This window comes from Larus michahellis, chromosome 8 (genome assembly GCF_964199755.1).
Source record: "Larus michahellis chromosome 8, bLarMic1.1, whole genome shotgun sequence".
Taxonomy (NCBI): Eukaryota; Metazoa; Chordata; class Aves; order Charadriiformes; family Laridae; genus Larus; species Larus michahellis.
In genome coordinates, this window is record NC_133903.1 from 57503898 (window position 1) to 57523159 (window position 19262).

At 43.7% G+C, this 19262-nt stretch overlaps 2 protein-coding genes across 4 annotated transcripts; one reads left to right on the forward strand and one right to left on the reverse strand.

Moving 5' to 3' along the window:
* Positions 1–826: 826 nt before the first annotated feature.
* CRYZ (crystallin zeta) lies at positions 827–8055 on the reverse strand. 3 transcript variants are annotated; one of them, XM_074599216.1, is made up of 9 exons: positions 7919–8055; positions 6494–6618; positions 6003–6155; positions 4284–4447; positions 3431–3482; positions 2187–2336; positions 1674–1775; positions 1486–1581; positions 827–1222 (listed from the first exon to the last, which is right to left on the reverse strand). In XM_074599216.1, exons 2-9 carry the CDS (start codon positions 6602–6604, stop codon positions 1061–1063), a joined length of 990 nt encoding a protein of 329 aa, XP_074455317.1. In that variant the 5' UTR covers positions 6605–6618; positions 7919–8055; the 3' UTR covers positions 827–1060. The 3 variants fall into 3 exon arrangements, with proteins under 3 accessions (XP_074455317.1, XP_074455318.1, XP_074455316.1); XM_074599217.1 differs by having other exon boundaries at positions 7799–8045; XM_074599215.1 differs by lacking the exon at positions 7919–8055 and adding an exon at positions 7209–7323.
* Positions 8056–8332: 277 nt separating this feature from the next.
* On the forward strand, positions 8333–18017 carry TYW3 (tRNA-yW synthesizing protein 3 homolog). The gene is made up of 6 exons (XM_074598349.1): positions 8333–8543; positions 8667–8747; positions 12917–13015; positions 13839–13910; positions 14182–14315; positions 15184–18017. The coding sequence occupies exons 1-6, from the start codon at positions 8370–8372 to the stop codon at positions 15404–15406; spliced, it is 783 nt and encodes a 260-aa protein (XP_074454450.1). The 5' UTR covers positions 8333–8369; the 3' UTR covers positions 15407–18017.
* Positions 18018–19262: the final 1245 nt, after the last annotated feature.

Genomic DNA, 19262 nt, shown 5'->3' on the forward strand with positions numbered 1-19262 from the left:
TCTTTTTAGTAGGGACTCACTTTTCCTCAAAGGAATAGAAAAGCTTATCCTTCAAATTGAGAAAACTCTTCTGCAAGAGAAGATGCCTTCACTGTCTGTTAAAGAATTATATCATTAAAAGGAAGTGCCTGTAATACCAAACAGTATTTTTGAGTGTAAAAACTAGTCAACATATCAAAGTAACTGTCCTTCCTTAATTGGACTGTATTTGGAACAAGTCAACAACGTGGACACATTCACTTCTGAACTAGCAGGAATTCTCAGTACCCACAAAAGCAGTACAACCTCTCTTTTCTCCTCGATGTAGCAGGGATTCAGGCGACTTTACATTTAATAAAGGTCCCAGGAAGAACAGAAACCCTCTGTACCCAGCCATTTACCGGCAAGGAACCAGCTGCTTCCGCCATCGGGATCAGCTGCAAAGCAGCAAAGATCAGCATGCAGCCCCAGCGTGACGGTGCCTTTGGATTAACTGGGAAACTCTCACCTCCAACACCAAGTCAGGCACGTGAAACGAAACTGCCTCTGCTCCCAAACACTTCCTATCTGACAGATTCTTTGGCCATCTTTGGAACTGGAAAGTGAACTAGTTTGGTAGTAAAAGCTTTTATTCCAAGTAAATTATGCGACAAAATTTGAATAAGACAAATTTTGTGGCTAAAAAATTTACAGAGCCCTAGTTATATGCATATAGTTAGTCATGTACATGTGCGCACCTGCTTGAACAGCAGGCTTCACTCTGCACTGCCTACAGCCGCCTCGCTCTGACGTCACGCAGAGCGCGATACCAAATTAGACATAGTTTCCCCTGCATCACAACGCCACATCAGCACAGAAAATTTATTATTTCCACATCAGACAAAAAAGCTACTAAAAATACTTTAAAGTATACGCAACCCTGCTTGTTACAAAAATAAAATAAATTCTTAATTAATTAATGTAAGTTAGCATTTGCTGTTACTGTCAAGCCTGATCAAAAGTATGTTTTATAACATACGTTCAATGAATCACGTAAGCCAAGGTGCAGTCAGAACAGCTACAAAATAACTGGAAAAAGGCTTTACGGAAGGAGCACCATCTTTCCTCGTGCACCGCTGCTGTGAATGATGTCTTCATGAGCCTTCACGACTTTCTCCAGCGGATATTCAGAGCCTACAATGGGTTTCAGCCAGCCAGCTTCTATGCCATCAAGGAGCGCTGTTGCACACTCACGCCTCTCCTCCTGCAGGTAATAAAGACAGCATTTACCACAAGGTCGTTATATTTTAGGAAAGTATTGACTATTTAATGCAAGCGTTAAATCAAACTTCACAACACAAAAATATTTTATGATGTTCCAAGATTAAATCAAAACGTAAAGGAATGAACAAACAAGTTACTTCCAGCGAAACTGTGCCTTCATCCCTACAAATGATTTTAACTGGAAATAAAAGAGATGTTGAAATAAACCAACAAAACACTCTTTGAAATAAAAATGCTTCTTACCTCAGTTGCAAGAAACAGACTAACTCCAATTATGCTGGATTCTTTACTCATGGTGTCTCTTGGATTTATCTCAATAGGACCTCTACAGCCCACGACCTGGTACAAACGAGTTAAAAGACAGCGAAGCTGTAACTGTTGAATTGCGTTGCTAAATGCACAAACTGAAGTCGGTGACAAAAAGTACTCACCATCACCCTTCCTGCGTAGGACAACAGTTGCAGGTCAGTAGCAAGATTGACGTTAGAGAGCATTTCTATTATTATATCAACACCTTCCGTCCCCATGTATTCCTATACACGACATAATATGCTATTTAAATCACTCCAATTAGTGCTTGGGTGCCACTGTTTATTTCATATGCTACAGATAACAGACATTTTACAGTTTATTGTTTACATTTTAAATACAGCCTTTATACTAAGACTGACAGCTAATAAGTTTAATTTTAGCATATTTTGATATGCTGAATTACGATATGCTACCGTATTGGAATTTGCGGGAATGCAAGAGGTTCTAAATGCCACTGCCTGTGAAGAAAGCTCAGCTTCTCCAGCCTGGAAAAGATTTTCCTTGTGTAGAAATGAAAAAGGCAGTACGCTACTGCGCCTACATAAATCTGCTTTAAAAAATTTCTGCAAACAACTGTTCACATTTTGTAAGACAAATACATACTGCATCAACTAGCTCTGATCCGTGCTTACCTTAATTTTATCAATGTAATTGGCTTCCCTGTGATTAAATGCTTGGTGAGCACCATTTCTCAGAACCATGTTCATGCCTTCCTCGGTGCCTGAGGTACCCAAAACCTTTAAACCACAAGCTCTGGCAATCTGACATGTTGCTATTCCCACCTGAGGGGAAAAGGTAAAAAAAAAAAAGAAATCTTTTTTTCTCTTTCTTTCTTAGCATTTTGAATTTTACATATTCTACCAGCAACTCGGAACTTACCCATTTTAAAAGCTGGCCTTGAAAAAATTTTTTTAGCCATAATAGGTAATTTAGATCTTAAAGATAGCCAAATAGCCTTTAAAAAAAGAAAAGATACTTAGAGGCATAGCAAAGTTTTGTGGGTTTTTTAATAGCTATCAGCATTTGATATAAATCCATGTAGAATGTTGTCTGCCTATTAAAGTTGGGACGTGTATATCTGACACAAAGCCAAGGAAACATAAAATAAATAAGAACTTAAAGACTACATTTAGTTTAAGGAAAAAAAAGAGGCTACGATGCTGAATGTCATTCTAGTATCTCCAAATGAGATCTGAATTCCTCCTCCTGTGAGACTGCCATAATCACCTTTTTGCTGTCTACCAAATAATTAAGGACATTTTGCCCGCTGACAGCAGCTGTTTGGTGCATCAGCAGAAGCTGGGCATCAAAGTGCAGAGTATGGGGGACAAATTCAACTAGAATGTTGTGTGAAAGATCTGAAGTTAGCTTGTCATGTAAAACAAAAGAAAACCATACTTCCAGTTTCACATAATATTCAGTCACGACTTTATATATCCCAGTATCTCTCCCTGTGCGCCCAGTTGTTAGTCAACAGGCAGAAATATCCCAGAAACGCACAGTTGCTCTGCACAAGTGATTGCTACCCAGAGAAATGAGATCAACTTGTACATATTTTAAAATTACAGCTTCCTGCTATTAGTTTTATCTCAGGAAGACCAGATATAAAACTTCCGCAGTAGCTTCCGACTGCAGCAGCGTGTTCATTACGTGACCCTCTGCATCAGGGGCCTTACACCATCACTCATGCAGCTTCATCACTATTTGCAGTAACAGGCTTTGCTCGAAGCAAAAACTATCTCAAAGTGTCTGAAATAAAACACTCATTTTGTTAATCCATTAATTGATATAAACGTGACCATAAATCACATCGTAGACAAAAGGAGATACAAGGACAGAAAGCAGCATTTCTTGCAACTTGCCTCAAAATACTTACTCCCCCACTCGCCCCATGCACGAGCACACTTTCCCCTGCTTTGGCACGCCCTCTGAAGGGAAACAGAAAATACTGTCATTAGGATCGCAGCACATAATCATTAAGCGTCAGATTGCGTATACTGACATCAAATCTCACCATTCACACAGTATTATTTCCAATGTATGTTACGGCTAAACAGGTATAATCAGCCTCTTTGGGAAAACAAGGAGGCAAAATAAACCATATCATTTATGAATTTAAGTAACATGCAATTATGTCAGCATGCAACTTGCAGCAAGTAACGGTCTGGTGCTGAACCTCAGTTCAAGATCTTCACCTCTCACAGATCTTAAAATAAAGCACACTAATTCTCATCATTTGTCCTGCCAAACGAAACCAGATTTCCAGCCCTGAGCTCTCACCCAGCTGACACGGAATTCTGGTGTTTACTCGTTATACAGTCCCGCGGCAACTGAACACAGCATCTCCCGGCAGAGGCTCACGAAGGAAAGAAGTGGCTCTGCTCTACAGTGCATTGACGCTTAATTAAGAAATGAAAACTATTCCTGGTTTCCTTCCCCAGCTAAAATACTAATGAGTTCTGAAAAAGAGTTACATGTTTTACTATGTGATACTTATTGAAGAAGCCTTTCCAGGTCTGTTCTTTTAAGAATAAATACTTAACAGGAAAATACAGTCGCTGGCTTCTAGATAACAATTATCTGACAATTCCATCAGCATAACAAATTTAACTCGAGTGTTTTAAACCACTCATTGATACCGCCCCCATTTTACAGGACAAGGACAATGTGGGCTTTAAGATTTTAAATATTCAAAAGCAAAATGCAGAAACTTAGATTTGGCACCTTACTTTTGGAAAAGAGCACGATACGCAGTGAAGTAGGGTATTCCAATGGCTGCTCCTTGCCTAAAGTCCAATTTACCCGACAAAGGGAAGACTCTATTAGCTGCAGCAACTGCATAATCTGCATATCCTCCAGAGATCGTGCCGATGGTAAAAACCCTGTCACCTTTCTAGAAAGGAGGGAAAGAAAACAGAAATTAATCATCTCCTTTATTTTTTCCTGAATATACATTAAGAATCTATTCACAGAAGCTTATGCTATTTCTAACAGCTCTCCTATTAAAAATAACTAGTTATATTTGTCACAGAGAAGATTTTTATAAATGCTAATACATACAATCAATGCAACACAAACTATATAATTTCATATACTTAAAGTGTCATAATTATAACCCCCCACTCTCCAGCATAACACACAAACCTACTGTCTCATTTAATATTAACCTTAATGAACCTGAGCACTGAAGAATTCCATCCACAGATTCCAAATGCAAAACCTCAGAAGCTTTTACAAATACAAAAGCAACATTTGTCAGTTAATTTTGTTTGAATGTGGAAAAGAGATATACTCTTAATATACCCCAAGGTAACCAAAGCTCAAAGGAGCGACTCAGGCGGTGAGGGAGGAAAGGCAGCGTGCCGTACGTATGTGTGCCTGGTCGCCGTCAGTAGCCACAGCTACCGAGGCTCTGGTTTTTCTACTATTTGCACGCTGATCATAATAAACAAACAGCGCGTGGCCTACGCCAGTTTGGTGTGCAGGCATCGGGTATAATGACGGCGCAGAGGGCTGCGGGTCAGCACAGCCGTGTCTCAAGCATTACGAGCAGGCAAATGACGGAGCCTGGCCACTGGTGTCTGCCTGTGGCACACACTGACCTCCGCATCTCGCTCCTGCATTCAGTAAAGAGCATCGCGCTTTCCATAAGAAACAAAACGCACACACAGCAGATAGAGTGAACTACTGATAAGAAAATACACAAAGACAGGATTCTTCTCTCTAGATACCCAAATCTCTCGTCTCTCCCACAACGGTTACATAAATTCCAAGTCAGGAAACTCCAACACTATTTTAACTACATTTTTCTTGCCTGTCCGAGACCAACAGTCTAGTGATGTGAGAGGAAGAACAGATTTAAAAACGAAATAAATTTCATAGATATCTTTTAGGAAACTGATAATTGCCTTCTCCTGTCCTGAGATTTTCCCCCTGACAAAATCTAAGTAAAATTACTAGACTGGAGTAATAAAGTATTTGAACAGTTTTTATGACAAATATGTAATTTATGGGGTTTTCTAAGTCAGTAACATAAAAGCTATTTCCATTTCCAAAAAAAACTTTACAGAAAATTTTTCAGTTCTGCGTGAAATTATTACCTCAAGCAGGAAGTATCCAACTTCAAATATTTCTGCAATGCCATAAAAACGTTCTGAACCACAACTTTGTACGCCCGATATCATCGCTTTAAGCAGAGAAACCAAAGTGCCTCTTCCGAGCCCTTTTAACTCTTGAAGGCCAACAGCCCTGAAGTCCTCCCCAGAGTTCCACCTGCAGACTGGATGGTCAATATGATCCTGCTGCAGGCTTCTACCAGTCAATGACGGTGACTTTCCCCCCCGAATAGACTACATGATTATGAGCAATAAAACCAGGAACAGTAGTATAGCAACCATACAAAGAGGATACAATAAACAATAATGAATTAAAATCCAATGTATAAATACCTTGAATGCAGTCACATGCTCCCCAACACCTTCTACTACACCAGCTACATCTGAGCCAGGAGTATAGGGCAACGCTGGTTTTCTAGCATAATTTCCAGAACGAATATATGTCTCAACAGGATTTACCCCGCAGGCATGGACTTTAATTAACACCTAAAAGAAAAGATGCTTCTTAAGCAATAATTAAAAATATTTAGAACTTGAATTCACAGAATAGTATTGTGGCATTTTAACTTAATTCTTAAATAGAGTCAGCAAAAATTCAGTGTTGAGCTGAAACTATTTTCAGGAAATCCTTCATATGGAATATGTAGCCCACACAACAGTAAAAAGCCCACGTTTGTTAAATGCAATGCCTCAGGTAGTACGAATACGCCAATAAAAAACTACGTCTTCAAGACAAAAAGTTTTGTTTTGTATTATTCATTCTGTTTCAAGTGTACCTATTATCAGTCAGTACCATTATTTCAGTTCACAGAACTCATACATACCTGATCTTCTTTTGGATGAGGAATTAAGACATCTGACTGGAGTTTAAGCACTTCAGGGCCACCAAATTCAAAAACTCTGACAGCTCTCATCACACTTCTTGTGGCTGCCATAGTGATCAGAATATCTGTGGAAAAAACACCACCAAACAATACTATTGTATTGCCTTCATAACTCACTTTACACAGTCAAAATAAATAAAAAAGTCAAACAACCACCTGTCAAGCAACTGATTAAACAGAGCCTCATTCCTGATTTAAATTAGCCAGAGGCAGGGGGTGGGGGGGGGGTTGGGCTTTTTTTTCCCAAATTTTGCAAAAGGCAGAAAATCAACCCTACCCTTTGCAGAACGTTATGGGTATCAGGAGAATCACATGCAATTAATATATCCGTAGAAGTATTTCTACGGCAGCTCCTGTAAACACTGCACTGCTATCGCATATGCAGAGATGTGCAGCACTTTGGTGAAAAACACTGGCACGTTACTATTACGTTCTGACAAAAACAGCCAGAGCAAGTTACTCCTGACACAGGGAAAGTTACACACAATTCTTTCAGGGATCTGATGGGTTCAGACAGCGGAGTTCCACCAGGCACACAGCAGACAGCTCCCAGACACCGCGAGGTCTTGCTCTCGGCCAGCTCCAGCCGAAGAGCTTTGGGGCTGCAGTCAGAGGTGGACTATTTCATGGAAATGATTACAGCTTTCAGAATTACCTGGCTTAATCATTATATTTTTCCCCTGATACAGTCTGCAAGGCCTCACGTGTCCAGTCGCCTGTCCCAAGTCAGGAGAAGTGTCACTCACGAGGACAGACTCTTAACATCTCCCTTGACAAAAACCTACACTGCGAATTTCTGCAGTATAGGTCGCTTTTATATGTAGCGATAACAAACCAAATTAAAAGCAGACCTCTGCTCTGCGCGGAAAAAACCCGGACCCGGCGGTTTCTGTGAGGAACCCTGCAGCGTGAGCGCTCACGGGGAGGCCGGGCCGCAGCCCCGCGCTCCGCCGGCGGCACGGGCCGGGCAGGCGGCTCCCGAGCGGCCCGCTGGCAGCTGGGCAGGGGGAAGCGGGGCGAAGCGGAGCCCGAGAGCGGGCACAGCCCAGGACCAGCTTCCCCACGCTCCCTCGGAGCCCACCACAGACCAGCCGGGAGAGGGCAAGCGGCGAGAGCGCACCGGAGAGCGGGCCGGGAGGGCCACGGGGGCTGAGTGAAGCAGCGCAATGGACTCCGGCGAGTGCCCGGAGGGACTGAGGGGAAGGGAGCGCGGCGGCCCCGGCCCGCCCGGGGTCCCCCCCCCACCTCAGCGCAGCCACCGAGACCGCAGGTCGCGGGGCGGCCGAGAAGCGGAGCCCGTTCCGCCACCACAAACATCGGCACGGCAGGACGAGAGAGGTCCGTCCCAACTCCGGAGAGGCTCACCGGCTACTCAGGAGGGACAGGCTGCCACAGACCAGTACCGAGGCGAGGGGACGGAGCGGGGCCGCCACCTCCTCAGCGCCACGGGAAGGGCCCGCCGCGGATACGCCCCTCAGCGCCTCGCTCCACCCCTCGCCTCTAAGCCCCGCCTCTCACTGCCAGACTCCGCCCAAGACACGCCCCCTGGGGACTCCCTTGCCCTCAGGCCCCGCCCCTCGCGTGCCACTCATCGCCAAGCCCCGCCCCTTGCCAAGCCCATCATTGTCAGACCCACCATAGTCCCGCCCCTAAAGACGCTAAGCCCCGCCCTGACACGCCCCTTCGTGTGGAGGGGCGGGGTCAACACCGGGGGGCGGGGGCAGTAGGGGGCGTGGCGCGGCGCCTTACGTCGCCGCGCCACGCCCCCCCACTGCCCCGCCCCCCGAGGTTTGTCCCTGGCGGGCCGCCGTCCAACATGGCGGCCTTCCCTCAGCACAAGGCCCAGCGGCTGGGGCGGGCGGACGGCAGCAGGAAAGGCGGCCTGGACGAAAGGGCGGCTGGCGTCGTGCACCTTTTGAACGGGCGGACACAGTTTTGCACCACCAGCTCCTGCTCCGGCCGCCTGGTCCTGGCGCAGGGGCCCCCCGCGGTGAGGGAGCCCCGGCTCTGGAGTGGGCCGGGCCGAGGCGGGAATATTATTATTCTATTTTCTTTTTTTTATACAACCTCAAATCCAATACCCACCGGTCTAATCCTGTCTCTTCATTGCTAGGATATAAGCAGCGGGGGGATCCCGAAGAAAAACTGTACGTGGCTCATGGTAACGCACGAGTTGTGTAGCAAAGGTGATGTGGTAAGAGGACAATGCGATACAACTTTTGTATTTATTTAATTTAATGTGCCTAATGTCATGGAAAACACGTAAAACATAAACTTTTTAGGCTTTTCATTGCTGCTACTTAGGTGAAATGATGCTGATTTCAAAATAAACTTCAGGTGTTCTACTTAATAAACTCTTAAGACCCATTTTGAAGAGAATACTTTTAATCCTAATACCAAATTCTCTGCATAGTTGTAAGCACAGCTAATATGAAACTTGTATAATTTCTTCCTGTCTGGCGGCACATAATCTCCACCTCACAACAGCTCAACAAGGCGTGGTAGGACTCGATGATCTGAAAGGTCCCCTCCAACCTAGAGAATTCTGTGATTCTATGTCAGTAATTACTGTTGCTTCTAGACAATACAGCAGGCTGTCTTTCAAAAAACAATTTCTGAAAATCTAACATACAGTGATTCTTATTTTTGCAACCCTTATTCAGAATAAGCAAGAATAATGCTTTCCTAAGCAAGTGATCTTTTCCTGAAGAATTACTGTCAATATAACAAAGTATTTTTCATTTCTGCAGCTTTTTATCTCCTCTTTGTTTTCCCTTCTGGTTGGATTGCCAGCAAGGTATCAACTCGGGACTAGATCTGATTTAAAAGCCTTCCTGTCCAAAAGTAAAAATAAGCTTAATTTCTGTAGGATACTTGCTGGTCTTTGGACAGTGCTGATGTAGTCATTAGCAGACTACGCTAAATGAAAGCTGTATATTCCTTGTCAATACCGAGGTACAAGTGCTGTTTGAAGTTCAGCATGCTCCTAGTAAACATTCTGGGTCAGGCAGCACCTGAGGTGCTTGCTCCAGCAGCAGCATTCCTGCAGGTTGTGGGTCCAGGGTAACATGGTCTTTATCCGGTTCTCCAACAGTTGGAGCCCGACGTACACATTAGTGCAGTAATTGCAACACCTCTTTCAGAATGGGTCAGTTGTGATTCACAAATACTTTGTGTTGTCCTCATTACCTGTTTTGTAAACCGTGGCCATTCTTGCTTTGTTGTTTTGGTCAGCAGTTCCAGAAGTGACCAGAATTAATTCCTTTGTTTCCGTTAAAAGCAGATGTGTTGCAGTAAGCATGCCAGTGGGCATGTCCATTTTGTAAGTAATAACTCCTTCAAGACAGTTAAACCTGTCTTGAGTTTACAAATGCCTTGAGCCTAGCTGCTGTGCTAACAGCTTTTCATTTACAGACACCTGAAACTAGTTTTAACAGTGAATCTCTTACATTGCACTTTACTATCTTAAAATCCTCTGAAATTAAAAAAAAAAAATATGCCTAGCAAGGTTCTTTTAGCGTGCTTTCAAAACAGTCTGCTCTCTGCATACATCGCTTAGCTTTGTCTGTCACAAAAAAGAAGCAGTTACAAGCTCAAAAATCTCTCACTTGATTCATAGCTCACTTTACTGTGTGCATGCGTTCTCACGCGTGCACAAAAAAATCTCCTCCAAAATATTTGTCTTTGTTAGCATTTGCTCTAGCAAAGCAGAGTGTGCTGAAATTTCCACCAGCAAATTTCGGGTTGAGTAGGATGCATTAGGTTGTTGCTGAGAGTAAATACTCATCGTTTTTCCTGTTCCCTTTAGCAGGAAGACAGGATTTTTTAAAGTGTGTGAATTGCGAGTGTAAGAAAAATGTCTTTGATTAATTTTTAAACTACTACACTCTACTGTATAGTAAAGCTTTGCTAGTGCAGTATTTGGGACACGAGAAGGGAAGTCGGGATCACGTATGCTGTGTGTTGTGCTTTTCAGCTGTCAGATCATTTGACCGCACTGCGTTTATTAACCTCAACCATTGGGGTATTTATTTTGAAATTTATTTTTATTCCTTTATCCCCCCAATGCTTAGCGAAAAAGCATCACATGTTGCGAAGTACCTCTTTGCAAGGTTATTGGTACAACACAAATATAATCCCATGATTACACAGTAGTGTAAAACTGGAATTTTGTGTGATCTTTTTTACACACCACTGACAGGTACTTTCTGTCATTTCACGACTTTCACTCTTTGGAGATGAGGGGCCTAATCCTATTCCCATTGGGAGTTTTCCCATCAGCTTCACTGGGAGCAAATCAGGGCCTCAGACTTCATAGACTTAATAGAAAATTACTTTCACTACTGCCCTATTAAATTGAGTTTACAGGAAATTAATGATTTAGATACAGTAAGATAATAATAAAAAAAAAACTTTACTGAAAATCTTTTGTTTCATTAATAAGCTTTTTAAGGAACCAAATATTGTAGGAAAGCTTTGGGGCAGTGCTAACGTGCACACATTATTTCAGTCAGTTTGACTTTCTTAACTACTTGTATTCTCGCTGCAAAGCTACCTCTGGAGAATCTGCTAAATTGCTTAGCCTTTTCAGAAACAGAAACCCTTACAAACACCCTCACCAGTATCGCAGGCAGCTAATAATGCATTTTCTGTTACACTGCTTGTCTCGGAGACAAGTCTGTCTAACTCGGCTGCCACCCACAACGGACGCCGATGATGTTGCTGGAGCAGGAGACGGAATTGCTCAGGTGGCTGGGACAAGGTGCTGGAGCATAGGAAAGCGTCTGGAAAGGGGTGAGGGAGACACGCTGGAAAAGGGAACACGGGCGCAGGGCAGGGGCCTCCGGGGTGCACACAGCCAGCAAGCACACCGACCTGCAGAGCCCACCCCGGTACGGCAGTGTGGGACTGCGGCACCCTGCTCTCGGGCAGCTGAACTCGCCTCGGTGAGCTCTGTGTCAGCACTGCTCGCTTCCAGGCCCCGGCAAACGCTAAATAAGTTACCTCAGGTATTTCTGCACAACGCCGCATTGTGCAACGGTGATGGTTTCTGTTTCTCATCAGCTTTAGCACAGCTGTGGTTACTTGAGCATTTTTGTAAAATCTGGCGCACGAATTACAAACTTAGCCATTCAGAAAGACCTCCTTTAAACCTAAAATAAGAACATTTATGAAGGAGATGCTGCATAAATACATTTAAATACTTTTCGATGTTGAAAAGAAAGGAGAGAGTTTTCTTTTATACCATCATGTCTTAAAAAAAAGCATATGAATTTGATTATTTCCTGGAAGATTTTACTGAATATTTTCACTTTACGGGAAAGATGAGAAGAGCTAGACAGGACAGAAGAGTATGGGCAAACAACTGAAATTTCTCAACATAGCGAATTTTTAGTGCTGTGAATTAAGCAAGTGAAAGCAAAGAAGAAGGGGAAGCAAATAGCGCTTATGATTAAATAATCATACAATGAAATAATAAAACTGCCTCAAAGCAACCTTTCTGAAGGGAAGAAAGTAATGTTAGCCCTTAAGATTTCTCTGCATAAAGAGAGCACAGAACAGTAGAGAAATCGTAACAGTAAGCCGTGCAGAATGTCACATACCTTTTTCCACACTCGCAAATCCAGGAGAAATTACCACTACCAACTCGGTCTTCTAGCAGAACTGAGGGGTCTGAAGGCGATTTCTTGAATTTTATGATTATTTCTTATAAATATTTATGTTACTTATTACTTACTAATAATTAGTTACTCTTTTTTTCTCGTCTTGTGGGTTTATGCCTCTAATTTCAACCTCTGTGTTTTTTTTATCTTTATAACTCATACAGTAGGCTATGCATTATTATTTGCACTAGGATTAAAATGTAATCAAGTATGTTAGGCCATGAATTTAATCTGCTGAACCCCAGAAAGTTTTCTGAAGTTGAGGAACGTACTTCAGAAACTAAATGTCTTTGATTTTTAAAGAACAGTTAAAAAACACTAAGAAGAGCTGCTCAGGTTTCATCTGATTGCAGTAAAACACTCCTCCTCCCATGCTGCACTGACTGTATCGATTTGGTTGGATGTACAAAGAAATAAACAGGGACGCACACTTTTTCAAGTTTTTAAAGTCTATCTTGCAATGAATTTCTATCAAACCTAATCAGTCTAGCAAATAGAATCAGGGAAATCCATGGAATTTCTATGTATTATGAGCAATGAAAAATCAAAAGCAGATGAACAAACCTGACGGGGAACTCATTTGCTGCATTTTTAATGCTTGTTTCACACACAAGCTATTATTTTCTTTTTTCCTTTTTTTTTTTTGTAGTAACAGTAGGCACTTGTGGTATTAATATAAATATTTTGGTGTATTTTCCAGATGACAGCACTAGAGAAAGCCACTGGTGACGTTGTGCTCAAGTTTGAACCATTTGTTCTTCATGTGCTATGTCAAGAGCTGCAAGATGCACAGCTTCTGGTAAAATTACATCAACTAACAATGTTACATTGTTGTCCCCTAATATTCCTTGCTGGAAAAGTACAAGTGTTGGCTCCTGAGTAAGCGTTAGCTCTTAGGAGTAATCCCAGATGTGCTGTACGTTTAATAACTAGGGTAGTAAAAGTAATCTGATGAAGAAAACACAGCTTTAAACTTAGTAGAGACTTTGCTGTACTTTTTAGAAAACAAAATTACCCAACTACAATTCCGTGTTTGAGCTGAAGCGGGTTGCCTGGTAAAAAGTTTTTCCCGGTAAGCCTGGGTTGCTCTCGCTGCCTGAAAGCGACGGTTCTTTAGATGTCATTTGGACGCCGCCAGGTCATTTGATTCCAGTGTTTCAACTGAGTAGTACATTCACCTTCTGCTTTTCCAGAGTGACTCCGGAGAGTAACGCCCGATGGATTTGTTCCTTCATTAATGTAGAAGAGCATTGACGAGCTGCTTTTGTAGTACTGCTGCACTCCTAGCTATAAAGTGTTGCAGGACTGTCTGTGTGGTCACCAGCTCTTCAATAGTACCATGCCCAGAGGGGCGTTAATGTCCTGTCTGCACGAACGGATTAAGATGAGACAATCGATATTGACTGTGGTTCTTTGAGAACCAGCCACAGTTTGTGATACTATGTGAGTTTCATCTTAAAAACATTGTAATGGAACTGTTATTGCATTAATCTGGGGAGATGTTTTTGGACAAGTTCTTTTGCAAAACTGAGATTATAAACTGCGTTGCAACCCATCCATCATTATTTCTGGCTGTGAAAGTGTTGTATAAGACCTGTTTAAGGCATTTATGTGTTCTGCAGCATTCAGTGGCTATCGACTCTGGATTCAGGAACTCTGGTATTACAGTCGGCAGAGGAGGAAAAATTATGATGGTAAGGACTTTTCTACTTACCGATAAGGAATGTAACAAAATCATACCGTTACTGTTAACCTTGATTTTTTTACGAGCCACTATCTGCATTGTAAAGTGATTGACAGCTATCACAGGGCATGCTGTAGCTTATTTCTGCCTTAGTTGACAGCAAACTAACCAATTGTTTGGATAAGTGTTGCTTTTCCTGTACCGAACTCCCCATATTATTTAAATAACCTCATAAAGTAAAAAACTTCATTCTAGATAAATCCTTCTCTGTGTGTTTTTAGGCTGTCCGGAGCACGCACTGCTTAGAAGTTCCGTTGAGCCACAAGGGGAAATTGATGGTCTCCGAAGAATATATTGAATTTCTGATACATGTAGCTAATCAGAAAATGGAAGAAAACATAAGGAGGATTGACAGGTTTGTAAGAGCGCACCAATCCTTTTCATGACATCTACATCCAAAAGCGAGACACGTTATGTAAAACAAACAAACAAACAAAAAAAAAAACCAAAACCAGACAACCCCCCTGAAGTCTAAAATACAATTTCAGTTAATTTTTTGAGCTCTGAATGCTATAAACTGTTTAAGCAAAAACCTATAAACAACATGAGTTTGCAGACTGTTACTGAGTAGGTTTAAGTTTCTTTTTCTAATGATACCAGCATTTGTTATTCTAACACGGTAAGCGTTTCAGGAGTACGCAGATTGCAGGGCATGCTTTACTCTACTAAATGCTTTGTAGAGTTCCCAAAACTGACGATTTCTGAAGACTCTCTGGGTCTTTACATTTGTCTCCAGCCAAGGACGGGAATAAGCAGAAGAGCCAAAGAGCATGAGGATCTAAAGGACGCTGGAGAGAACCTATGCGCACTCACACCGCTTTGTTCTTTATGTCCATTGAAAATCTCTGCAGTTGTTGTTAACAGTAATTGCTGATAGTAGCAGTCCATCTGATCATCAATGCTATCATTCTTCAGCCAGTTAACCTGATGCCATTTTGTAGTTTCTGTAAGATTAACAGGGTCTTAATGGCGTGTAAGTAAAGTCAGTACCTGATTTCTGACATACGAGCCCTGCAGAGAGCAGTGGCATGGCATGCACTGGCACGCGTGCTGGTACTTCTCTCTTTTTCTTACAGTATTGGCTAGAACACTTCAACATTAGTAATGATTTTCTTCTCTTAGGACATTTTGATTATATTACAAAACCATTAGTTTCTCAGAGTAGTTTTGCAGATCCTGGGCAAACCTACAAAGATAATAACTATGCACTTGTTTCTTTCTAGACTCTACACACACTTGGAGTCAGCTTTGAAAACTGCCGCCAGCGCAGACCACTCTCCCCGTGAGGAGACAGGGAAGAGTCGCTCTGTGTACACTCGCAGAAGAAAGAGGAAGACCATTCAAGAACGAGACGTAGACGCCTCTCCAAAGGATCGCAATGAGGAATTGGAGCCGGAGGATGATTCAGAAAGCAATCTGGATATTTTTGCTGAAATCACAATATAGACTAAGGCATTTGAAAGCAAATGGCAAACTGAATAATTATTGTAATGCTCTTTGTAAGAGATATAAATATTGCTCTGTTCTAAGTAGTAACACTGTCATGGACGTTTACCAGAAAAACAGGTTAATTAAACAGAATTGCGAGCAGGTTTAATGCCACAGAAGCACAAAGAACAAAACCTTACAATGTTTTGGGGGTTTCTTTAACAGCACTGTTGAATTAACAGTCTTTTACTCTGTCAGTTATCACAGAAATAACTGGTTTGCCTTTGGCCATGTTCTCTGTGGAAGCATTTCACTTCCAAATGCTGGGTTTGGGCCTTCTGATTTTTACAGAGCAGAGAAACTCTAAAAACTGGGTTGTTGTCCTTGAAGGTTCTTAATCCCTGTAGGACCTCTGCAAGACTGTGCCCCAATATTGATGGCCCTTTCAGAACGGCACAAAGCCAGGTATTCTGGCTTCACCAGAAGCAGACTGGTGCGACGCCGAGACCGGAGGAGCAGAAGGTACGCGCTGCTCTGCCAGCTCCAGCCGGGTGCATCCAGGATCTGCCGTGGCTGTGGCGCTGGGCAGCGAAGCTGATGCTGGTTTTGCTGTTTTCCTACGTTTCGCTCCATGTCGGGCTCCAGCCCCGCTGTGTTTGTGTGTTCTGCTTCCCTCGACCGGACACCATTAAGTGTTACTGTTCTTTGCATCTGTTAGCCAGTGCCGTGTGCTGCTGGTTCGTTAGCACACTGACTCCGTGGCGTTCGTTAGCGCACTGATGTATCGCTCTGCGGCCAGCACCCAGTTCAGTTCCAGCGTTGGGCAGAAAGGCCCCCAAGGTGTGCAGTAACAGGCTCCCACCAGCCTACGAACCACTGACCTGCAATAAATGTTAAATATACAGCAGTGCAATAATTTGTGCATTCCTGTACTGTACCACTGGAAAAGTCACTCCATACTCGTATTTTTCAGAAAAAATAGTGAATTTATAAACCTTAGCAACAATGGATGCTGAGCCCTTCCTCGCATGACTGCGTGATGGTGAACTCTGAAAACAAGACCCCGGCTGAAGGAACTGGTTTATTTGGTACTGTGACTCCCGGCTCACATCAGCCGGAAGCCGCCGTTTTTTCCATCACGTCAGCCTGTGTCTTGGGGACATTTTCATTCCACTGTAAAAGTTTGACATACTAGGTGGCAGCTAAAGGGAAAAGTAATCGGGGGCTTTAAATAGCCTCAGAAAGACCTGTTGGGCTGTGTTTCCAGGCACAGGCATGCCAAAAAAAAGAAACCTGAGCCTTCTGTGTTGCTTGTTTGTGTTACTCACCGGCAGCTTGAACGGTTCGGTGCCTTCATCCTGGTCCTGGTGGCCTGAGAGACCCCGGCACCTGGCTGGGGTTTGGGCAGGTGAGAGGCCAACACAGTTCCGTCCTTGCGAGAAGGTTGCAGTCATGTCTAATGCTCAAGGGATCGTGTCTGATGCTGAAGAGCTGCTCGCTGGGAGGCATGACTGCCCTCTGAGCCGAGCTGGACCGAAGCTCCCATCACCGGGCTGATGGAGTCGGAGAGGAAAAGACAAGGATGGAGAAGGGATTTTGGCACAACGCAGACCCGTGAAGTTAAACCCGCAGCCCGAGGTGCGCGGATGCACAGTCATCCCAAACACCCAGGCCCAGGTCCGTCCTCCAGCACAAACGACAGGAAAGCTCCACAGCACCATTGCAGCCCTCTCCAGAGTTACTCAAGTGAAGGAGATGCAATTGCCCTTCCATGCTCCTGTTTTTCCCTTCTTGTGGAGCCCATCGTCTGGCTGTCCCTGTCCCTGTCCCCACTGGCAGGGTCCCACCCCAGCTCACCCCTCACCGCCCGGGGGGCAGCTCCTACCTGCGGAGGGGGCAGCAGGGAGTGGGTTTCAGATTTTCTGGAGCAGCGTGACCCATCTCCCACACTGGCGTGGTCCCCGGGGGCTCTGGCCCAGCCCAGCAGCGATGGCTGCAGGTGCCAGCACCGACCCTGTACAGGTGCCACAGGCTCCGCGGCAGCCAGAGCGTGCCCCGCGCCCGGGAAGATACAGTTCAGCACCGAAAAAGCAGCGATGCAACAAAACTGCATCGGACTTGAACCCCAGCCCAAAGAGTCCATATTTCTGGGACAGAGGCGGTGGTTTCGGAACTCAGAGGTTAATTTCCAGCCGCGTGCAGGGGTGAATGCCACCACAGACACGCGCTTTGTGCATAAGCCAGGACTTCAGTGTGTTCGCAAGGGCAGAGCTATGGGGCCATGTATTGGGAGTATTCAGTGCAACTACCTCATTTTGGGGGAAGCTTCTTTTTTCTTTTAACTTTTTTTTTTTAATTCAATGCAGGCACTACAATAACGGCCCAAACCTTTACAGTGTGTAACAGCATGTACAGGATTTACGTTCTTAGAAATACGGTTTGTCAGAAACTGCTGTGTGGTATGATCCCGCCTTCCTCTTAAAAATCACAGCAAATTCAGGGAGATTTTTTGTCAGTCTAAAGTAGAAAGGTTACTCTGACTATTGCCATCCTGTTACTTTATGCCTGCTCACTCCAATTACTGAAGACTGTTGGGAACCTCACACAAAAAACCAAAACAAGACCCTACAACAAGAAAAATAAACTGTTGTGTGATTCCCAGTGAAAGATTAGGGAATCGTGTTACTTCACTGCTTAACATACTGAACAGTTTTCGCAAGGCTTTTCTGAGCTTTTTAGCTGTCCGTGAGCGCTGGCGCCGCCCTCCCCTGGTACCTCTGCCCAGAGCAGGGACGGCCACGCTTCACCCAGCCTCACCCCAGCTTCACAACTTCCTTTTGAGCCCAATTTTGTCAAGCTGTGTTTTATTTCCAGCTCCTATAGCATCCGGTTACGCGTCCAGTGCAATACCCAGCTGCAGACTGCAGGCACCCCCTGGGCAGAACCAGCCCCGTGGCCACGCGCAACTGGAGGCAGCAGCTTCCCAGTAACTCCGGGCTTCACGGCAGCAGAAAAAATTACTGATAAGCCACAAGATTCCTAAAATTAGCAAATCTTTACCATTTGTAAGTGTGCTTAGCCGCTTGATTAACAAAAAGGTATTTTCAGCCCAATTTTCATATTTTGTTTTGCTATGTTAAAATATTGGGACATTCAAAATTACAGTTTCGTTCACTTTGCATTCAGTTGTTTGCGGCGAGGCAGATGTATTCATTCACTCCAATAACTGATGGTCTTTTTTCACCCAGAACATTCAGCATCCATGCCAGAAAATCATTTGAAGTCATCACCCCCCAAATTAGAGGCAAAGCATCAGCCCGCAGCGCTCAGAAACAGCAGCCCGCAGCGCTTCAGCATCAGTCCCCCCACCCATTCGCCAAGATAATTCTTTACATGCAAATCGCAAGTCGCAAGCACAAGTATTTGCTTGGAACAGCTTCCTCCTCTGAAACTGAAGTCCGTAAATCAGTGCACAAGAGCCCAACAGTAACGGCATCAGACTGCAGTGGAAATCGGTGCTTTCGCAGGAGCCCAAACTCCCAGGGCAGGACGGCCCACCAGTCCTCAGCCACCCCCCCGCTAATGCGTTCCTTCCATTTGCTAGGCCCTGAACAACAACGTGCAATACATAAAATTTAATCTCGTTTGTTTTTTTTTTTAAATAACTTTGTCCTATTAAATATACCGTGTCCTGGAGTTTTAGAAGGTAATTCTGGTTACTGAGAATATGCAATTACTTCACAATATCTTGTCAGTTTGATTTTACATAATGTGATGATACTAAGGAGAATGTTTAACTTCTGAGGTCCCAGCAGTTGAAAATAGCGCCAGTGCAGCATGCTGTGCATTTTTTAAAAGAACCTTTTGAAAGGAA

Coding starts and splice junctions, on each gene's coding strand:
- CRYZ (XM_074599215.1), bottom strand. Junction 4,448..6,002: donor AGCATGTGACTGCATTCAAG/GTATTTATACAT, acceptor CCTCCTTTCTAG/AAAGGTGACAGGGTTTTTAC. Junction 2,337..3,430: donor TGCATGGGGCGAGTGGGGGA/GTAAGTATTTTG, acceptor TTTTCCCCTCAG/GTGGGAATAGCAACATGTCA.
- TYW3 (XM_074598349.1), top strand. CDS start 8,370: ATGGCGGCCTTCCCTCAGCACAAGGCCCAGCGGCTGGGGCGGGCGGAC. Junction 8,544..8,666: donor TGGCGCAGGGGCCCCCCGCG/GTGAGGGAGCCC, acceptor CTTCATTGCTAG/GATATAAGCAGCGGGGGGAT. Junction 13,016..13,838: donor TGCAAGATGCACAGCTTCTG/GTAAAATTACAT, acceptor TGTGTTCTGCAG/CATTCAGTGGCTATCGACTC.